This window comes from Penicillium canescens (genome assembly GCF_028828765.1).
Source record: "Penicillium canescens strain IBT 15451 chromosome Unknown utg000002l_segment0_segment0, whole genome shotgun sequence".
NCBI lineage: Eukaryota > Fungi > Ascomycota > Eurotiomycetes > Eurotiales > Aspergillaceae > Penicillium > Penicillium canescens.
In genome coordinates this window covers 1,036,199-1,053,255 of record NW_026703964.1, presented here as the reverse complement: position 1 = coordinate 1,053,255, position 17,057 = coordinate 1,036,199, and the positions used below count along the sequence as shown (strand labels likewise).

General features: G+C 48.2%; 6 protein-coding genes across 6 annotated transcripts; 2 read left to right on the top strand and 4 right to left on the bottom strand.

The window, feature by feature from the left end:
- Positions 1 to 311: 311 nt before the first annotated feature.
- Positions 312 to 2,588, bottom strand: N7446_001583 (Zn(II)2Cys6 transcription factor; the record flags this gene model as incomplete). The annotated part of the gene is made up of 3 exons (XM_058510332.1): positions 312 to 1,268; positions 1,330 to 2,264; positions 2,333 to 2,588. 3 exons carry the CDS (start codon positions 2,586 to 2,588, stop codon positions 312 to 314), a joined length of 2,148 nt encoding a protein of 715 aa, XP_058375868.1.
- Positions 2,589 to 3,022: 434 nt separating this feature from the next.
- On the top strand, positions 3,023 to 4,022 carry N7446_001582 (uncharacterized protein; the record flags this gene model as incomplete). The annotated part of the gene is made up of 3 exons (XM_058510331.1): positions 3,023 to 3,297; positions 3,359 to 3,875; positions 3,945 to 4,022. 3 exons carry the CDS (start codon positions 3,023 to 3,025, stop codon positions 4,020 to 4,022), a joined length of 870 nt encoding a protein of 289 aa, XP_058375867.1.
- Positions 4,023 to 4,769: 747 nt separating this feature from the next.
- Positions 4,770 to 6,324, top strand: N7446_001581 (alpha-hydroxy acid oxidase; the record flags this gene model as incomplete). The annotated part of the gene is made up of 8 exons (XM_058510330.1): positions 4,770 to 4,863; positions 4,919 to 4,952; positions 5,013 to 5,350; positions 5,413 to 5,580; positions 5,642 to 5,716; positions 5,795 to 6,048; positions 6,114 to 6,190; positions 6,249 to 6,324. The coding sequence occupies 8 exons, from the start codon at positions 4,770 to 4,772 to the stop codon at positions 6,322 to 6,324; spliced, it is 1,116 nt and encodes a 371-aa protein (XP_058375866.1).
- Positions 6,325 to 6,750: 426 nt separating this feature from the next.
- Positions 6,751 to 7,856, bottom strand: N7446_001580 (ketopantoate reductase family protein; the record flags this gene model as incomplete). Its single annotated transcript, XM_058510329.1, has 2 exons — positions 6,751 to 7,592; positions 7,658 to 7,856. The coding sequence occupies 2 exons, from the start codon at positions 7,854 to 7,856 to the stop codon at positions 6,751 to 6,753; spliced, it is 1,041 nt and encodes a 346-aa protein (XP_058375865.1).
- Positions 7,857 to 8,346: 490 nt separating this feature from the next.
- N7446_001579 (putative flavin-containing amine oxidase) lies at positions 8,347 to 10,210 on the bottom strand (the record flags this gene model as incomplete). The annotated part of the gene is made up of 2 exons (XM_058510328.1): positions 8,347 to 9,414; positions 9,470 to 10,210. 2 exons carry the CDS (start codon positions 10,208 to 10,210, stop codon positions 8,347 to 8,349), a joined length of 1,809 nt encoding a protein of 602 aa, XP_058375864.1.
- A 499-nt stretch (positions 10,211 to 10,709) lies between these two features.
- Positions 10,710 to 12,446, bottom strand: N7446_001578 (GTP-binding protein Obg; the record flags this gene model as incomplete). The annotated part of the gene is made up of 1 exon (XM_058510327.1): positions 10,710 to 12,446. One exon carries the CDS (start codon positions 12,444 to 12,446, stop codon positions 10,710 to 10,712), a length of 1,737 nt encoding a protein of 578 aa, XP_058375863.1.
- Positions 12,447 to 17,057: the final 4,611 nt, after the last annotated feature.

Genomic DNA, 17,057 nt, shown 5'->3' with positions numbered 1-17,057 from the left:
TGTATCCGGGTATGCGTTGTCATTTTATTCTCTAGCGTGATGAATGACGACGACCTGAGGCGATAAGAGTAAATAGAACGTGGGGACACTTCCTGGTTCCGTGAAAGGAATAGAAGGAAGTTGTCAGCGACGCAGGCAGGCTACGGTTTTCCATTTGGGTGGACCGGAAGACTGTCCACATCATTCTTGATCAACTCCTAATTCGGAATTCCCTGTTAGATATGCCAGTAGGGTAGTCTTAACAGATGAAAGGGAACTATGACAATGCACTCACGTATGAAAAGAGCTATATTGAATATTGTGGTCTTTTCTCATGTTAACATAAGACAGGCCCCGGTATTTTCTACAATGCTACACCAACTAGGCTGTATATTCCGACTTATCGTAGGACCCTGCCTCCAAACTTCATGTAAAACTTGAATCCCAGTCCTCACAGACTCCATTCCGTACACTTCAGCACGTTTGTACCACTGCCGGAACCGCTCCTGCTGTCGCGCCTCGAATGCCTCCGTGGCACCTATGAAAGCAGGCCAGAAGAGTGGGGCAGCCAGTAACTTGGTCTCAGCTTTCAGTTCTTCGATTGCTTCAATGCTTTCAAGGATGTTCTGCACATATTGTCTCAGATATCGATGGTTTAATAGCCTGATGCTCTGGGAGAAGTATATGATGAGAGCGTTGAGGAACGCTCGGGTTTGGTGATAGATAATGTTGGCGTTGATCCCATATTTGGCCTCCTTGCATCGCTTGAGACGCTCTTCAATTGGCCAATCCATAATCTCTTGCTCAAGCACGTCGCAAATATGGTTTAGGTAATCCGGTATGTATGAGTTTCCACCTCCTGCACGGTGGTGGTTCACTTCGTCGATGACTTCGATGGATTGTTTGAGTAGAAGAAGGAGGCTCTCAGGGATACCATAGATACATTCATATGCAGAAATTCTGGCGGAGGGTGTTTGAAGTGGTGCGGTGCACTCCATAGGCAGCATGGACAGAGGGGTGTCTTCATCTTCGATGAAAGGATTGATGCTTGGGAGTATTGGGTGCGGTCCGACCGTCTTTGCTGAACCCAACCAGGACGCGAACCGAGAGCCCGAAGTACTTTGTCGTCTGATAGACGTGCTCTCATATATCACTCGTAAATAAAGATAAATCCGATGAAGGGACTGCGCTTTCCTGGAGAATGAGGACTTTTGGGTGGCCATATGGGTGATGAGTTTTTCTGCTCCATCTAGATGCACACTGCAAGTCCGTGTGTCTCCTGACATGACCTGTAGGAACTGACTTAGCAAGGTATACTCCGTTTTTCCTACTGGTAGAGGCATGATATACATTAATCGTGATCATAGACAGCATCGTAGCAAGAAATTCTTTATATCTCGGCTTTTCCTCAGCATAGAGATCAATCTCAACGGCATATTTGAGGAGGCCGATAGCATCGCAGCGATATCTCGAAGCGATTGTGCCCCAATTCTCGGCCTCTTCATTGCGGCGGTTAGCTCGAAGATCATTCGAAAAATAAAAGGCGCTGATTGACAGCAATGAGTTTCGCAACGCGTTGCGAATTCTCGTTGTAGTGCCTCCAAAGCTGAGTTCACCGGCACACTGGAGAACACTTGGGAGGTGGATCGTCTTCCATGGACTTTTCGCATTGTCAATTACGCAAAATATATTCACAACCCTGTTCCGATAGTGCCCCATCAAGAATCGCTCTTGTGAGGGGACTACCAGATCTTCCAAGGTGTTGGGTACGGACTGAACTGGCGGTGTCATCACCCGAGGGCGATTATTGGCATATTTTAAGCCTGCCAGCGTATATATTTCCTCAAACCCGACAGACGGCAACAGAACGGTATCGGTTGGAAGGGTCTGGGTCACTTTTGGAAGAGCCTGTATTACAGGATCAACCGCATGGGGAAATTCCAAAGCAAAATCATGACCCTGAAGTTTGCATAGATCCCATGCTACCTCGGGTTCAGAATAATCGTTCGTACCAGCAGAATCAAGAGAGATGACCTCTGGGTCCGCCACGAATTCATATTCACCCGGTCGCCTGACTGGCTTGACTGTGGGAGTATTCGTATGGCTGAGCTCTTGAACAGAGTCCAACAAGGAGTTCTGTTGGAGACTGAAGACACCAAAATTCTGGATGTTGGCACTGACATCTTCACTACGGGTGTTGACCACAGACTCCAGGGAATCAATGTAGCGAAGGATCCCATCGACTTGATTCCATCCCAAGACAGGTTGAACCGGTTCTAATTTTTCTGGGCATTAGCGGATAGTTCCATATTAACAGAACGACTACCCCGGTCACAAATGTCAAATTACTCACCTACTGGCATGAGACGTCTTGTGTTCTGGCCAAGCGGAAGTCCCTGCGCCTCATCCGCGCAATGGTCATTCGTGCCAGTGACTGGTGTGAGCCATTGCAGGCGGCCAGTGTAGCCCTCGCAGCTGAGGCCCTTCTCAAAGCATTGGTGGCAACAGGGCTTGGACTCATCGCACTTGATCTTGCGCGTGCGACATGTCCAACACCCTGTGAATGTCTTCGTGCGCTTCCGAGGTTGCCTTCGGTTTTGCGAAGGCATGGGATTCCGGCCATTACCCACTATACACTGTCCACGTTGTCCAAATGTGATGCGCAAGGGCAAATAGCGAATCGTAGTTCAAAAAAATATAATCTGAAGAGGGAAAGAGGAAGAATCAAGAAGGTAGTTCTCAGCGGAGGCGGGGAGGTACCCACGCTTATCTTGGAGTGGAGCGGAACTCCTAAATGTGCGCGGAGACTTGCCTCAACTTCCATTCTTGGCAACTGTCTCCTTGATGATCATCCAAGCGCCAAAATGAGCAAACCCGAAGGCTATGATGTGACTGCCATACTCAACTTGATATCTTAATGCGAAACATCTTCGGGGGTTTTCCGGTCGCTCGCTGTAACCTGAAATTGTTGTAATCAACACGACGTGAGCCCAAAATTGTTTCAAATACACCATCCGATAATCGAAATCTCCAATCGACAAGTATGTCTACTACTCAGACCATCGATGTTAGTCAATCTGTTGTGCCCACTGTGGCCGACTCAGAGCAAGATACAAGCGCCCATGCCGCCCTCGCAACAGGCGGATATGAGTTCCCAGGCATCCCAAAGATCGATGACCCTTACAAGAAGCGCCAGTGGCAGCTCGAGCACATGGCTGGCGCATTCCGCGTTTTTGCCCGCAAGGGCTTCACAGAGGGAACAAGTGGTCACATCAGCGTGCGCGACCCAGTAGACCCAACGACCTTCTGGATTAACCCGTAAGATGAAAGCCCTCGTACTTAGTTTTGACTCCGGCTAACACAATCCGTGAGATTCCAGGATGGGGATACACTTTGGCATGTTGAAGGCCAGCGACATGGTCCAGATCGATGCGAACGGTCAGGTCATCGGCGGCAATAAAACCGCCGTGAATGCAGCTGGCTTCATGATCCATAGCGCGATCCATCGTGCCCGACCGGATATCCATGCTGCATGTCACACCCATTCACCGGCTGGTAAGGCATGGTCGACCTTTGGCAGACCGCTCGATATCATCAGCCAGGACACTTGTATCCTCTGGGGTACGCAAGCGGTCTACAAGGCCTTCGGTGGTGTTGTCCTAGGGGCAGAGGAAGGCGTGCGAATTGCCGAGGCGATGGGTGACAAGGCGCGAATGATTGTGCTGCAGAACCACGGCCTTTTGACTGCCGGTGGAACCGTCGATGAGGCAGCGTATTTGTTCACGCTTGCGGAGCGCTCTTGTGAGATTCAGATTATGGTGGAGAGTACTGGTCTTCCCAAGAATTTTGTGGGCGAGGAAGAAGCTGAGCTCACTGCGAAAGTTAATGCTGACCCTGTAAGTGATCGGTCTGTGTGAGGCTCCGAATATTGGAAAAAAATGATTTGCTAACGATCTTCAATGCAGGAAACCCTCTACACTGAATTCCAGCCCGACTTCGAGTACGAGGTCTGGAAGTCGAACGGAGAGTTGTGCAAGGCTTAGTAGAGAAACGCAATTTCGAGGTCTTCTAGATGACCGTTTGCTATGAATCGATCTTTGGGTGATTCAAACACAATCTTTCGCGCTGTTATGTTCTACTGCATTTACAAGCCAAGAAACAAGCCACAGTACATTGTATGATTTCCTTTTTCTGTTAAAAACCATCCACCTTTTATGTTTTTGGCGTAGTAAATTGTACTGTAAGTTTCTATAACCAGAAGTAATTTCTTTGATAATGTGAAAGTCTCGTCAGGCTCCCTGTGCCTGTAATACCAGCTTGGATAGCGAATTTTCAAATTTTTAGCTCAACCAAATGATATGGTTAAACCTTGTTAATATAACTCAATGCAAAAGCATCTTCGGCACTCCTTCCAAAAATTAGTAAACGGTGCGTGTAGTGAGAGTTGATTCTCAAGTGCAGGTGAGAAGTATATTGTGTCCGGGTGCATGTTAAAGACTTCAAAAAATCCAACGCACAACGAAATTAAACATAATGTCAAAATGAAACCGGAACTACGTGCTCAAGTTACCATCAAATCACTTATTTAGTAATAAAAATATAGTCCGAAGCTAATGATCTCCGGGGAAATGCCAAGTCTCAGTTCTCGGGGAATAGGAAGGTTATAGCGGAATATCCACTTATGACATTCGAGCTCTATCTCGGACTTCGTCGACACAATTACCATTTATTCCATCTTAAACGTGTCTCAACTACTGCTCTCTACCCTCTAGCTTTTGATCTGCTTCACAATGGCCAACCGCCAAAGAACCCTCGACCAGCAGGTCTACTGCATCAAAGACTTGGAACGCCTCGGCTCCGAGAAATTGGAAAAGGCCTATCGCGGTAAGTGCTACACTTCCAAAAATCAGATCAAAGAGGATGCTGATATACTTCGCAGAGTATTATAATGAGGGCGCCATGGATCTCATCACGTAGGCTTACACCTCATCCTCACCCCGCGGGCATTTCGCTCTGACTGATTTATCGCACAGATTGCGGTTGAATGAATCGGCATACGACCGCTACATGATCCGCCCCCGAGTGCTGCGAAACCTCTCAGGCCTGGATGCCAGCACTCACATCTTCGACACAAAGGTTAAATTTCCCTTCGGATTTTCGCCAACGGCCATGCAGACGCTGGCGCATCCCGACGGCGAGATCGGCACGTCCAAAGCTTGTGCTGCTAACAATACATTGATGGGATTATCAAATTACTCCTGTATCGAGCTGGAAAAGGTAATTGCACAAGGCACTGGTAATCCCTATGTTATTCAGATGAGTCTTCTCAAGAATAAGGCCGCGATGATCCAGATGATCAAGCGAGCGGAGGGTGAGTTCATTTCCTTATCTGACACACAAGTACTATGATATATCGCTGACTCTTACTTCTAGCTGCGGGCTTCAAGGCACTCTTTGTCACTCTCGACGTTCCCTATCTTGGTCGCAGACTGAATGAATTCCGTAACAAGTTTGCGGTGCCCAAGGGCATGGAATACCCTAATCTGTTCCCTGGTGTCGATGTCACCAACCTCGAGGATGGCGATGAAGTGATGGCTTATGGTAATTGTCTTTGGGGTAATATCAGGAATTGTCCCGATTGACCAACATGTCTAAATGATAGATGACACTCTTGAATGGCCTGACATGATACCCTTCTTCCGCAAGCACACCAACATGCAGATCTGGGGCAAGGGAAGTAAGCAATAAACATCTACACCTAGGAAAGCCTTGCTACTTAAGGAAGCTAACGTCTTTCGCTTTTTTTCCTGTGCAGTTTATACCGCAGCTGATGCTGAGCTCGCGATTAAGCACGGTTTTGATGGAATCATCATCTCAAACCACGGTGGACGCCAGCTTGATAGTGTTCCTTCTTCTCTTGACGTCCTCCGTGAAGTTGTTCCCGTCGCAAAGGGCAAAATACCTATTGCCGTCGACGGCGGTATCCGTCGTGGTACTGATATTTTCAAGGCATTGGCTCTTGGAGCCGACTTCTGTCTTGCCGGACGACCGGCAATATGGGGCTTGGCTGTGAGTTCCCCGTCTCTCTTGTGGTTAAACTAAAATATTGTTTACTGAAATTCAACCACGTGAAGTATGATGGCCAAAAGGGTGTTGAACTGGCTCTCAACTTGCTTTACGATGAATTCAGAACTTGCATGGCGTTGGCTGGGTAAGTTTTAAATCTTATAATTTTAGGCTTTGCTTTAACGTTGCTAACATCACTGCAGTTGCCGAAACGTCTCTGAGATTAAGAGAGTCTCCATTTCGCTTTTGCAGTCTGATGGTCGCCTGCTGAAGTTGTAAATTAGCGCTTTTGCTTTTAGGTTAACGAACTGTTCAGTTAGAACGGATGGACATAATTTGAATAGACGATTGGGCATAAGTTCGCATCAATTTAGCTATCATAACATATCATCTGGCAATTATTTCATGTATCATATATTTCCTTTTGACATGGCAAAGCTAATCTGCACTTATTCAACTCGGCGTAATTTACGAAGGCACTTCAAAGCCCATGAGCAGAAGAGGGCAGAATGACTCAGTCCTCTCCAAACAGGCCACTGGCCCAGACAATCGGGTTATATTAACCAAGTGTATACGCGAGTAACATATATTTAGCTCTCGTTTCTTGTGCGCTGATTCACCCAAAGACTATATCAAAATCTATGAATAATATCAAAGTTCTATACATTGGCATGGCATTTACTCTAAGTTCAAACCCAAAATAACCTATTTGTAAGGGTTATCACGAGTAAACTTAGGCTCCCAAAGCCCCTTACCCTCCTTAACCTGAAGCTGCAACCCCTTAAGAATACCGTAAACAGTGCGAAGAGTAGGCATAGCAACACCATGAGTCTCCCCCTCACGCAAAGGCTCACCGACAATATTCTCCAGCTCGAACAGATTCCCCTTCTCAATATCCTGACACATAGACGGCTTAAACTCAAACTGCATGTCGTCATTGAAGATAACCTTGCCAGGAAGATCATCCGTAAGTTCCGTCACGCCACAAGCGCGCGCAGCAGCAAGCACCTCGAACATAATGGGAAGAACCAGGTCATCGATAACATGTTGGCTCATGCGCATACGTCGGGTATCCATGCGCAGAATGGTAGCGATTGGATTGAAGGAGCCGTTATAGAGGAGTTTACGCCAGCGGGCGCGCTGGACATCGGCGTCGTAGACTACCTCTAATTTTCCATCCGGGTTGTAAATATTGATGTAGCTCTTTGCTGCGTCTTCCGCGATTTGTTGGGGAACAGATTGGTTTTGGAATGGGCCGATCTTTTGCGCGTCTGGGTCGTCGTGGAAGACGTCGGCGTATGCGCGCTCTGTTGCGCCGACGGTGGATACGCTGCTAATGACTGGGTTGTTAGGGAAGCGGGGGATAATTGGCTTTTCAATGTTGAGGCCGTTCTGTGAGAGCACGATGGCTGTCTTGCCGGGTGTCACGGCTGGCTCGATGATGTCTGCTACTGTTGGCGACACGTCTGGGATGTTCTTGGTTGTTACTAGGATGAAGTCGAATGGCTTGAGGCCTTCTTTTGCGACGTTGGGGACACTCTTGACGACTGAGGGTGTGGTCAGTCTTTGCTATAAAGTGCTGTGGTTTGTACGGCCGCTTATCGGAGCTTACTAGTTGTTGGGCGGAATCCCTTAATCTCATGTCCGTACTGGATGGAATCAATGCTGATTCCGTTCTTCACGGCGGCATCGTAATTTGATCGCATCACTGCTGTGACGTCGGCCTTGCCAGCTTGCATCAGCGCATAGGCAGACATAGTGCCGACACCTCCAGTGCCGACAATGAGGACTCGAGCTTTTTCCTGTGCCATTGGTGCGATTTGGAGAATACAATGTTTGTGGGGACTGTAAAATTCTTTGAAGGGAGAGAGGCGAGATGAAGTGGCTGCTATAAGGATTTGCAGGATGATTGCAATTATCTTCCCCTCTTCATGTTTACGGCATCGAATGCCTTAAAATGAAAAGTGTAGATAGCGGAGGGGGAAGACGCCGAGAATATGGAGCACATCGAGAAAGGAAAGTCACAGCGGAGCCAATTAGATGCTCCATAATGAGGATCAACATAGAGGGGCAACTTGACTTCATGTATTTTATGCTCTCTATAGGTGATTTTCACTTGAATACTATCTAGTTTAGGAACAGAATTAGGAGACATATTTGTGCTTTTACTTTCATCGGAACTTCAATATTGTTAGGTTTCACGCGGTTCATAGATCCAGCAAATGTTATGTTTATTTGTAGCGAAACTTCTACGGTTTCATTTTCGCAATTGGTAAAAGGATATATCTGACTGGACTAAACTTACAGGCGAGCAATAATACCAGTTTGCAAGCTCTTGATAACCTCGGCAGCGGCTCTCTCACCACTCCGAATAGCACCCTCCATATAGCCCTTCCACTCACCCGCAGTCTCCGTGCCAGCAAAGTGCAAGCTTCCACAGCTTTCACGTAGAGCATCGCCACCAAGATTAGCAATGACACCCGGAGTGAGCGCTGTGCATGGGCAGCCCCAGCCAGCCCACTCATCATGCACCCATTCGTAGGTTGTCATTTGCACAAACTCTCGCTGTAATCCGCCATCTGCGAAGAGCTTCTCAAGTTGTTTCAGAAGACTGCGCTCACGCTCTGGAGTAGAAAGTGCTGCCCAGGCCCGTCCGGGATCGCCAGACAGGAAGCATGTAAGGACGTACTTCCGATCCTCGGGACTACAGGTCTCCCGAACCACGCTGGCCGGGCCAATAAATGATTGCGCAAGACCGCAGAAGCCCTTCTTCTCCCAAAAGGGAGAGCGGAACTCCATCATGGCTTTAGTGTAGTATCCATACGTGGTCGACTCGGCCCAGACCTGCTTTGCGGGGGGCAACTTAGGGTGGAAAGCAATACTCTTCAAAGCAGGGCTGGGGACAGTGGTGATAACCTTCCGAGCAGCATATACTGCGCCGCCTGCTTGCACCTTGATCGACTGGTCGCCGCTCTGTACAACTGAGTGCACAGGGGCGGAGAGCTTTATGATACCCTCGGGTAGCGAAGAGGCTAATCCTAGGGAGAAAGCCTGGGTACCTTGGCGGATTCGCAGGTACTGACCTCCATGCTTGCGATCGGATCTCATCTGCAGCAGACCTCCGCCAGACTTGCAGTAGTTCAAAAAGTAAAGAGCGGAGATATCGCGAGGGTCCTGGCCCAGCATGGCCCGTGTCCAGACTATGGCCGTAGCAAGTGCAACTTCGCTAGCACCCCGGGACCGCAAGTAAGCCTCAAATGTGAGAGAATCCAGAGAACTGTCATCGGGTCTCCATGTGTCAAGGGCCTGGCAATCTGCCTCGCACATGTCGCGAATCTGTGCCAAATGTTGCCGAGTGTTTTCATCAAACTGTCTCTCAAAGTCAGAAACTAGAACATCAAACTGGGCTCTGGTGCATCCTTACGTTTGGAAGTTCTCCATAGGCAAAGGCTGTGCATTTACCATGAAAGTCTTCTAGAACGGCATTTCCCCGCGTATTCTGCTCAATGACCTCTGCGCCGTAACGCTTCGCAAGGGCATAGACCTTGCTCTGGTTTGTGTCATTGATCCAAGCAGCTCCAAGATCAATAGTACCGCCGTCCCTAAGTGGTACGCTCCACGTCTTGCCACCAACACGGTCCCGCGCCTCAAGAATGACGCAGGATAGACCGCCACGCAGGATATCATGCGCAGCGGTCAGACCAGCCAGGCCGGCACCAATGATGACAACGTCCACGGTCTGATTTACATTGGGCAGTGCAGGAGGAAGCGATGGCTCCGGGAGTGCAACAATAGCATCGATTTCGAACAGCCACGATGGTACTGCAAGCTGTGGCACAGGGACAAGAGTGATTGCTGGTCGGTGGCCTCTCAAGAAGCTCTGGATATGGCGTGTATGCTTTCGGTTGGCGGCGTCATAGTTCACAATGAAAAGATTCAGTTTCACAATATTCTCAGTAGAAGATCCTGCGGCAACGATAATCTTGCGAAGGTTGAGCAGAGCCAGGTGAATCTGCGACTCATAGTTGCTGGGGATTGATCCATCCTTCAAGCTTCCCGGTTGACCGGCAACATGAATAAGTTTGCCTGCCGGAGCGACAGTCGCCGGGGCGTAGTAGGCGCTTGCGGTGTTTGACAGGTCGACTGTGGTGACAGTTCTCGACATCGTGAAGTATGTGATGTTGTGGGGAGAAAGAGCCAAAGCCCGATTGATGACAAGCTATATAGGATGACAGCTCTATGGGATTGAAGAATGGAAAGGTGTTTAAGGGGTGACTCCCAGTCAAAGAGTAGACGCGGCCCTTTTGATTCTGAGGCGGCCCCTCCTTCCTTTCCCTATCGCGACGCCATGCACGAGATACCGACTACTGTTAGGTTCGCCAAGTCATGTCATCAAAGCAACAAAGGCTATTGGGTCATGCAATGATGTTATCTTGTTCCATACAACGTGGGATCTTCACTTTTAGAGTGGAGAAGTCGGGAGATGTGGTTGCGCTGTGGCTTACCTTCTCCGCTGTGACTTACCCTGCATCTATGAATCTCGGGATGATCACCGAAGTGAACAGCCAAACATCAAACACCGTCGGAAAAGCCTTCCATGTGTTATGATTGTTATGATACATTTGGTTCACGCAGCTGACTGTCTAAAATAATATACAGACGCTTCACTCTAGAAGCTCCATCACCAACTTGGGAATGCGAGATACACCTTCGCCTCTTCTGGCACTAACGGGAACAGCACAAATCTTTTCCTTCCATGCCTTATCATGGCCAGATGGATGCTCAACCAATCCATTTTGTACAGCCGACAGATATTCCTGTAGAGCTCGGTATTGATCCTGGGTGTTTTCCAAGTCTGCTTTGGTAGCCACCACAAACCAGGGCTTGAGGTGAAGAGGCGTCATCATCAATCGAGGCAGAGAGCCATCAGGATTGGTGTTTAATGTCACACTGCTAGGCTCTCTGAATGGATTCTTTGCAGGTTCCGGATCCTCGTTGCTAAAAGGATTCCAGTCAATCACGCTGTCATCTTCAGCAGAGTTGGGATCCATATCGCGCACTCGCTCGTACTCTCCAAGCTCGTGCCACAGCTTCTTCAGTTCCTGCACGGGGTCACCATGGCTGAGATCGACCACAAAGGCTAGAATACCAGCGCGGTCAATATGACGAAGGAATCCAAGGCCAAGTCCTCGGTCAAGATGAGCGTCTTCCACCAAGCCGGGAATATCGGCAATAGTAAAGTGGGTCCGACGAGCCTTTGACTCGACAAGTGGACGGCCCTTCATGTCATCGGTAATCACTGTTCCAATATGAGGGGAAAGCGTAGTGAACTCCCAGTTTCCAACGCGTGTCCGACTGTTGGTCAAGGAGCGGAGCAGCGTACTCTTGCCAGCGTTGGGTTTCCCAACTAGTCCAACATCTGCAAGAAGCTTGAGCTCAAAGTCGAGTTCTAATGTCATTCCGCCTTCACCACGAGAAGCGAACTTCGGCCGTCCCATTGTGCGCGTAGAAAAGTGCGGGTTCCCCAGCCCGCCAGCACCACCCGCAGCCAGAAGCAAAGGCTTATCCATGGGCTTCGAGAGGTCCAGCCAGATCGGTGCCTTTGGTTCCATCGCTGCTATATTCTGTCTCCGAGGATATGATTTCGGAAACTGCACCATGAGGAAGTCGGATGGTTTCGAGGAAGGGTGAAGCACCCAGCGGTCGTGCCGAATGGAGTTGAATTCCGGCTCGTCCGTCTCACGCGGACCATCTTCTAGACCTTCAAGGTCATTGGGATTTCCAAACATTTCCTGCTCCTCCTTGGAGACCTTGGATGCCTCTTCTTCCTCCCTAATGCGCGCCCATGCCTCCTCTACTGGGTCGTGACGGCTGATTTCCCGAACCACAGTGCCAACGGGAACTTGAATGAGCACATCATCACCTCGCTTTCCACCCTTACTTTTGCCTTGTCCATTTCTACCTCGACTAGCTCTTAGAACACCTCGGCGAGCCAGCTTGTGGAGACTGGTCAAACCTTCGACAGTCTGGATGTAGATACCTCCTCCGCTACCACCGTCACCGCCATTGGGCGGTCCCTCTTCGACATATTTCTCACGGAGATATGAGACACAGCCGTGGCCACCAGACCCGGCATGCATAGTCACCCGACATTTGTCCTGAAAAATGAAACGCGAGTAATCCTCCGGAGGGGGGTTCAGATGCGACAGGTCTGGTGATGGCTCGTCGGGCACAACCTCGTCATTAGGCGGAGGATCGGCGGTGTCTGTCTTGGTGCTTTGCAAGCGATATCGCGCAATGCATGCTTTTTGTGGGTATTGTAGCAATATGCGACTGCAACTTGCTTGTCTTGAAAGGAATGGTCGTACAGGCAGGAAAAAACAAGGTCGTGCGTGCGCCATGTTGTGTGACCGGCTATCTCGCGCTCATTCTGCGGAGAAACTCTGTAATTGGAAGCAACTCCTGGCAGTGCGGGTAAGGTGGGAAAGAAAATGAGCTATTGCAGACAATTGACGTTGGAGTGAATTCCAGGTTATGACTTCAGCGGATTTCTCCAATACGATAAGGTCACATGACGATAAGCCATCTATACCGTTACCAATGGTGCATAATAAAGGCCTATCAAGTCTATACTTCCTAGGCTGTAAAGTCGATTAAGATTTCAGACTTTTCTTTTCCTTTATCCGACCGCTAGTCCCTTTCTGCAACTTCAAACAGGAATCATATGATCTTCACATAGGAGAAACCGGTTTCATATTGCAGACGTTTGCCAAAAATAAAGCAGCCAATACTCAACTGCATCTTCCCGTAACTTGCCACCGCCTCATCGACACCCTACTTCAGAAATTTCAAGTATGAATTGTACAAACGCCGTTGGGCATCAGCATATGACAAATGTAGGGCTATGACAGCTACCCCTGTCTCGTCTGCACGTTGCCGCTGTGACTCCCAGGCCACCCTATCGAAACAAGGACCAACGGACTGACTTGGACTCTTCTTTGAGGAGATTAGCTGATTTGATTCCGAATTGGATATACCCATAATCGCGCTAAGGCTGGACAAGTGTTACGGTGAGTGGCCAACATACAGCAATGCAAAAACGGTGTGCTTCAGTTTGTTTGATTGGATTCTGACGTAGTTGTTTGCTCCGGGACTACATTCTTTAGATACAGATCATTAAAGACTTGCATTGATTCCTTTTCTTCTGCTCTATCTCTATTGTTATTACCGTGGTATCTGCTACTGTGCTGCAGTTTACCTCGGTAGATGCCGGTCACAACTTTGGAATCCTCAGAATCAAACATAGATCCTAAAGATTACATTGTAGGGTTATTTATGACCCACTGGAAGATTGAATGACATTTATCATTCCATCTCATGGAGCCTCGCTTGCTTCGACATCCACCAGGTTTCCTAAGTCTGTACTATGGCATCTTCATCAAACAAGCAGTCATCTTCTACCGGCAAAGCTTCTCGCCTCGATGGATCCGGTAACTTCCGTTGCAATTTGCATATGCTCATTGAGCAGCTGGAATTGACCGATGCGCGAATGCGTAGGATTGGAGCGCAACTTGACGAGATAAAGACACTCGTATTGTCAACAAGAAATACTATCCAGGATCTCGAAGGAAAAATTCGTGCTGTTGGAAAAACAATAGTATTTCGGGGCAGAATGATGGCCTAAGAGCAACCGCACAGGCTCATTCAAGGAGTGCGGAAGGTATAAAATATTATTCGTGGTCGTGATAAAGGCCGTGGACCTCAAGAGCCCGCTGAGAAACTTGTCCCTCCTCTCAGAAAAGAACGAAGTGAGAACCAACTATCGTTTCCAAACAGAGGGAACACCGTGGTCGCGCAGCCGGTGATTCTCCTCCGCAATATGAGGACAAAAGGTCTTTTGTTAGACTCTTCACCTTGTGCCTAGAAATATGAATATATATATTTAGAGATGTATGCAAATTTCTCCTTCCGGCTCCCTGGTGATTGCTCCGGCAATACACTCGCTTTTTACTACGCAGAGATATATGTATACATGACGAGAGCAGTATTCTTTTCATATACTGGCAACAAGCCATCGCCTTAGACTGACCGGAGAGGGCGTGTTGCTTCTGTCAAACATGTTTGCTATTTTCCTCAATCCGAACTAATTTCTACAACTCTAGCACTAATGTGTGTATGGATATATATCGTTCGAAACTGATAAAATTCTTGAAGTCTTAAGTGAATGTAACACCGATAGTTGTATCAACAAGAGAACTAACAACTCGACCAGAAAGGACCTAGAAACGGCGCGGTTGACTACTTTTCAGCGTGGAGCATTACGATTATATGGTCCATTATTATTGTGTATGCATATGAATAAAGACTAGATAGAAGCTTGAGTAGATGCTGCTTTTCTAATTGTGTTGAGCCACAATCAAGTATCTACCCCTACCCGTTATTTCCACCCAAGGCGAGCGACATAACCCATAACCCGAGATGTCACGGTGCCCTGAAATAAGTCTACAATATATCTATTCGAGCGAACGACACCCCCAGACAGGCGATTAGTGCCTGCGTAGGACAAGATACATCAAATTGCATTGCCAGTACCAGTCACTGGCGTCGTAGTCGACGAGTATTTCAAGTGACATCAAGTACGACACGAACGGGACACGTAACTACGACCAGGCTTCGTAATGAACTTAGACCGGGGGTGGTACAAGGATAGGATTTGGAATAAGTATCAACAGGGAAGCTAAATCTGTACAACATGATAAGAACGGGAGTGTGAATAAACCTTCCTTTTTCAATGATTGACGTGTAGGAGCTCGTATCGGGGATGTATCATAGAAGGTTCTGTTGTCTGTGTTGATTGGCCTGACGCGCTTGCCTCTAATGTCAGGCTCATCACAGGCAGGAGTCTGTGATCCGCTGTCACATTTAGTGCACACATGTTAGGAGGTCGATCATCCCTTAGCTCCCTGCTCACAAAAGTACTATTCCAGGGCAAAGGTCTTGTTCCTGTACTTTTGTTGGTCGGCTCGGCTTGAGGTGTTCATGCATGTTCTACTGTTCATCTAGGTTCTATCTGACGAAAATCGGTGGCGGTACTTTTTAGACGTTCGTCTTCGATCGACAGTTGAAACTTCGCGTTGTATGCAGGAAATCATGCATTTAGTCTGCCTTTTGCGCCTAGGGCTTGAGTGCCTATTGAGTGGCTTTCTGACATGCTTGACTAGGGACGTACTGTACTATACGGTGGCCTACTTCCTAGATGAGGTGGCTTAGGTATAGAGTTGATATGCATACCTGAAGCAGCTTAGGGTAGGATTTGCTTTTGATTTGAATCACTCCGCTAAAAGATAGTCATGTACAGTGGAAAACTTCATCCAGTGGACTTTAGATGTATATTCTACTTCAAGTGGAGCATAGTCATCAAGAAGATAGGATAGGGGTTGCATAGACTAATGAAATTGTAAATCGACAAGTCAATGGCTCCCAAAATTCAATTGACACTCCCAAGCTAAAGTCAATTCCCCCTCTGTAGGGACAGACATCTAGCGTGTACTATTCGACAGAAGCAACCAAGGCTGCACACGTGACCACCAGATCGAGGAATTTGTCTAGACCGCTGCAGGGGAAATCCTCTTAATCACATCGAGCATTTCCGAAGAGCCCAGAATCAATGAATCAGCAAGGCGAAAAAAAGTACATGTGCAATTGTACAGGTCCAGCTGAGAGACCAAAAGTCCGCGGAACTCGGCTAGGGCAAGGAAGTGGGAACAGAGAAGAGAGGCAGGGGTGCTCACATGATCAAAAGGGGAATCGATAGTGTGAAAATCCTTGCAAAGACGAGATGTGATTCGTGTCCACTCCGCGGAACTTTTGTTTCATTCCCGTCACCGCGGCACCGGATTACTTTCCGTTTGCCACTGGGAATTAGGGCGATCGTTCCTGTTGGTTAAACAGATGTAATTCCCATACACATTCTATTTACTGTAGACACTAATGTACTCCATAATATCCTTAACTTAGTACCGTGGAACTGGACTGCTGTTCCGCGGCTCCCCCAGTGGGGCCCCCGAGAAACAGGCGATTCACTCTTCTGATTGGAGCGCGGATATCCCATTCAGCTGCCGGACCAGCTCCCAGCTCCCAGGATTTGTCTCTATCTGGTACACACTAGACAGAAACGAGATATGCAAGGTCAGGTCTGGAGTTCGGATCGCGTCACAGCTGCATTGCACAAAAGTACCTGTCAAATCTAGTGTCGATGTATGCATAGGATCTGGAGAACAATCTCCCGATCCTATATAATGCCATAAAGAAGTTTAGATCGGTAATCTTGCCGCCGACAGTAAAGCCGAAGATGTACATACGTACTGTACTTTTAGCCTCGGACCCATCTAGGACCTCGGGAGCTGGTCGCTTTGTGTACTTCAGCTCTAAGCTGATGGGTCCCACCTTCAAGTGCCCGGTATGAAAGGTGGCAAAAGTCTCAAGGTGGGTATGCTGTCATCTTCATTAGATCCAAACCGACATAGACCGAGGTATCGTGTAACCTGTCGCAAGCACAATTTAGCGCAAGGTTCCAGATCGTAAAGGGAGGGGAAAGTGGACTGCAGTGACGCTCGACAGCGCGATAAACTTCCAACCTTCTTTCCTCTCGATCGATCGGGGAGGCTAAGGGGAACTTACACAGCTCTCAAAGTACACATCGCAAAAGGGACGGCATGATTGTGGCGCCCTGTTGGCAGAGTAGGAATGGACCCGGACAGTGAACCGAAAAAAGGCCGAGAAGCGAAATGGGAAGCTGCATAACAATCCAAATAGAGATCATGATCGGTTTGCCGGGAAACAAAGGAACCAGAATGATCCGCAATGTGCATACTTCTACAGTATCAGAGTCCTTGTACATACAGCTTGCGAGGGGCGATGTTCAAACCCTTGTTCTCTTCCCCACTTAATGCCTGTTCCCTTTTGCCGCCTGGCGCTCGCTCTCTTTCATTCCTGGCGCTCTAGATTGTAAG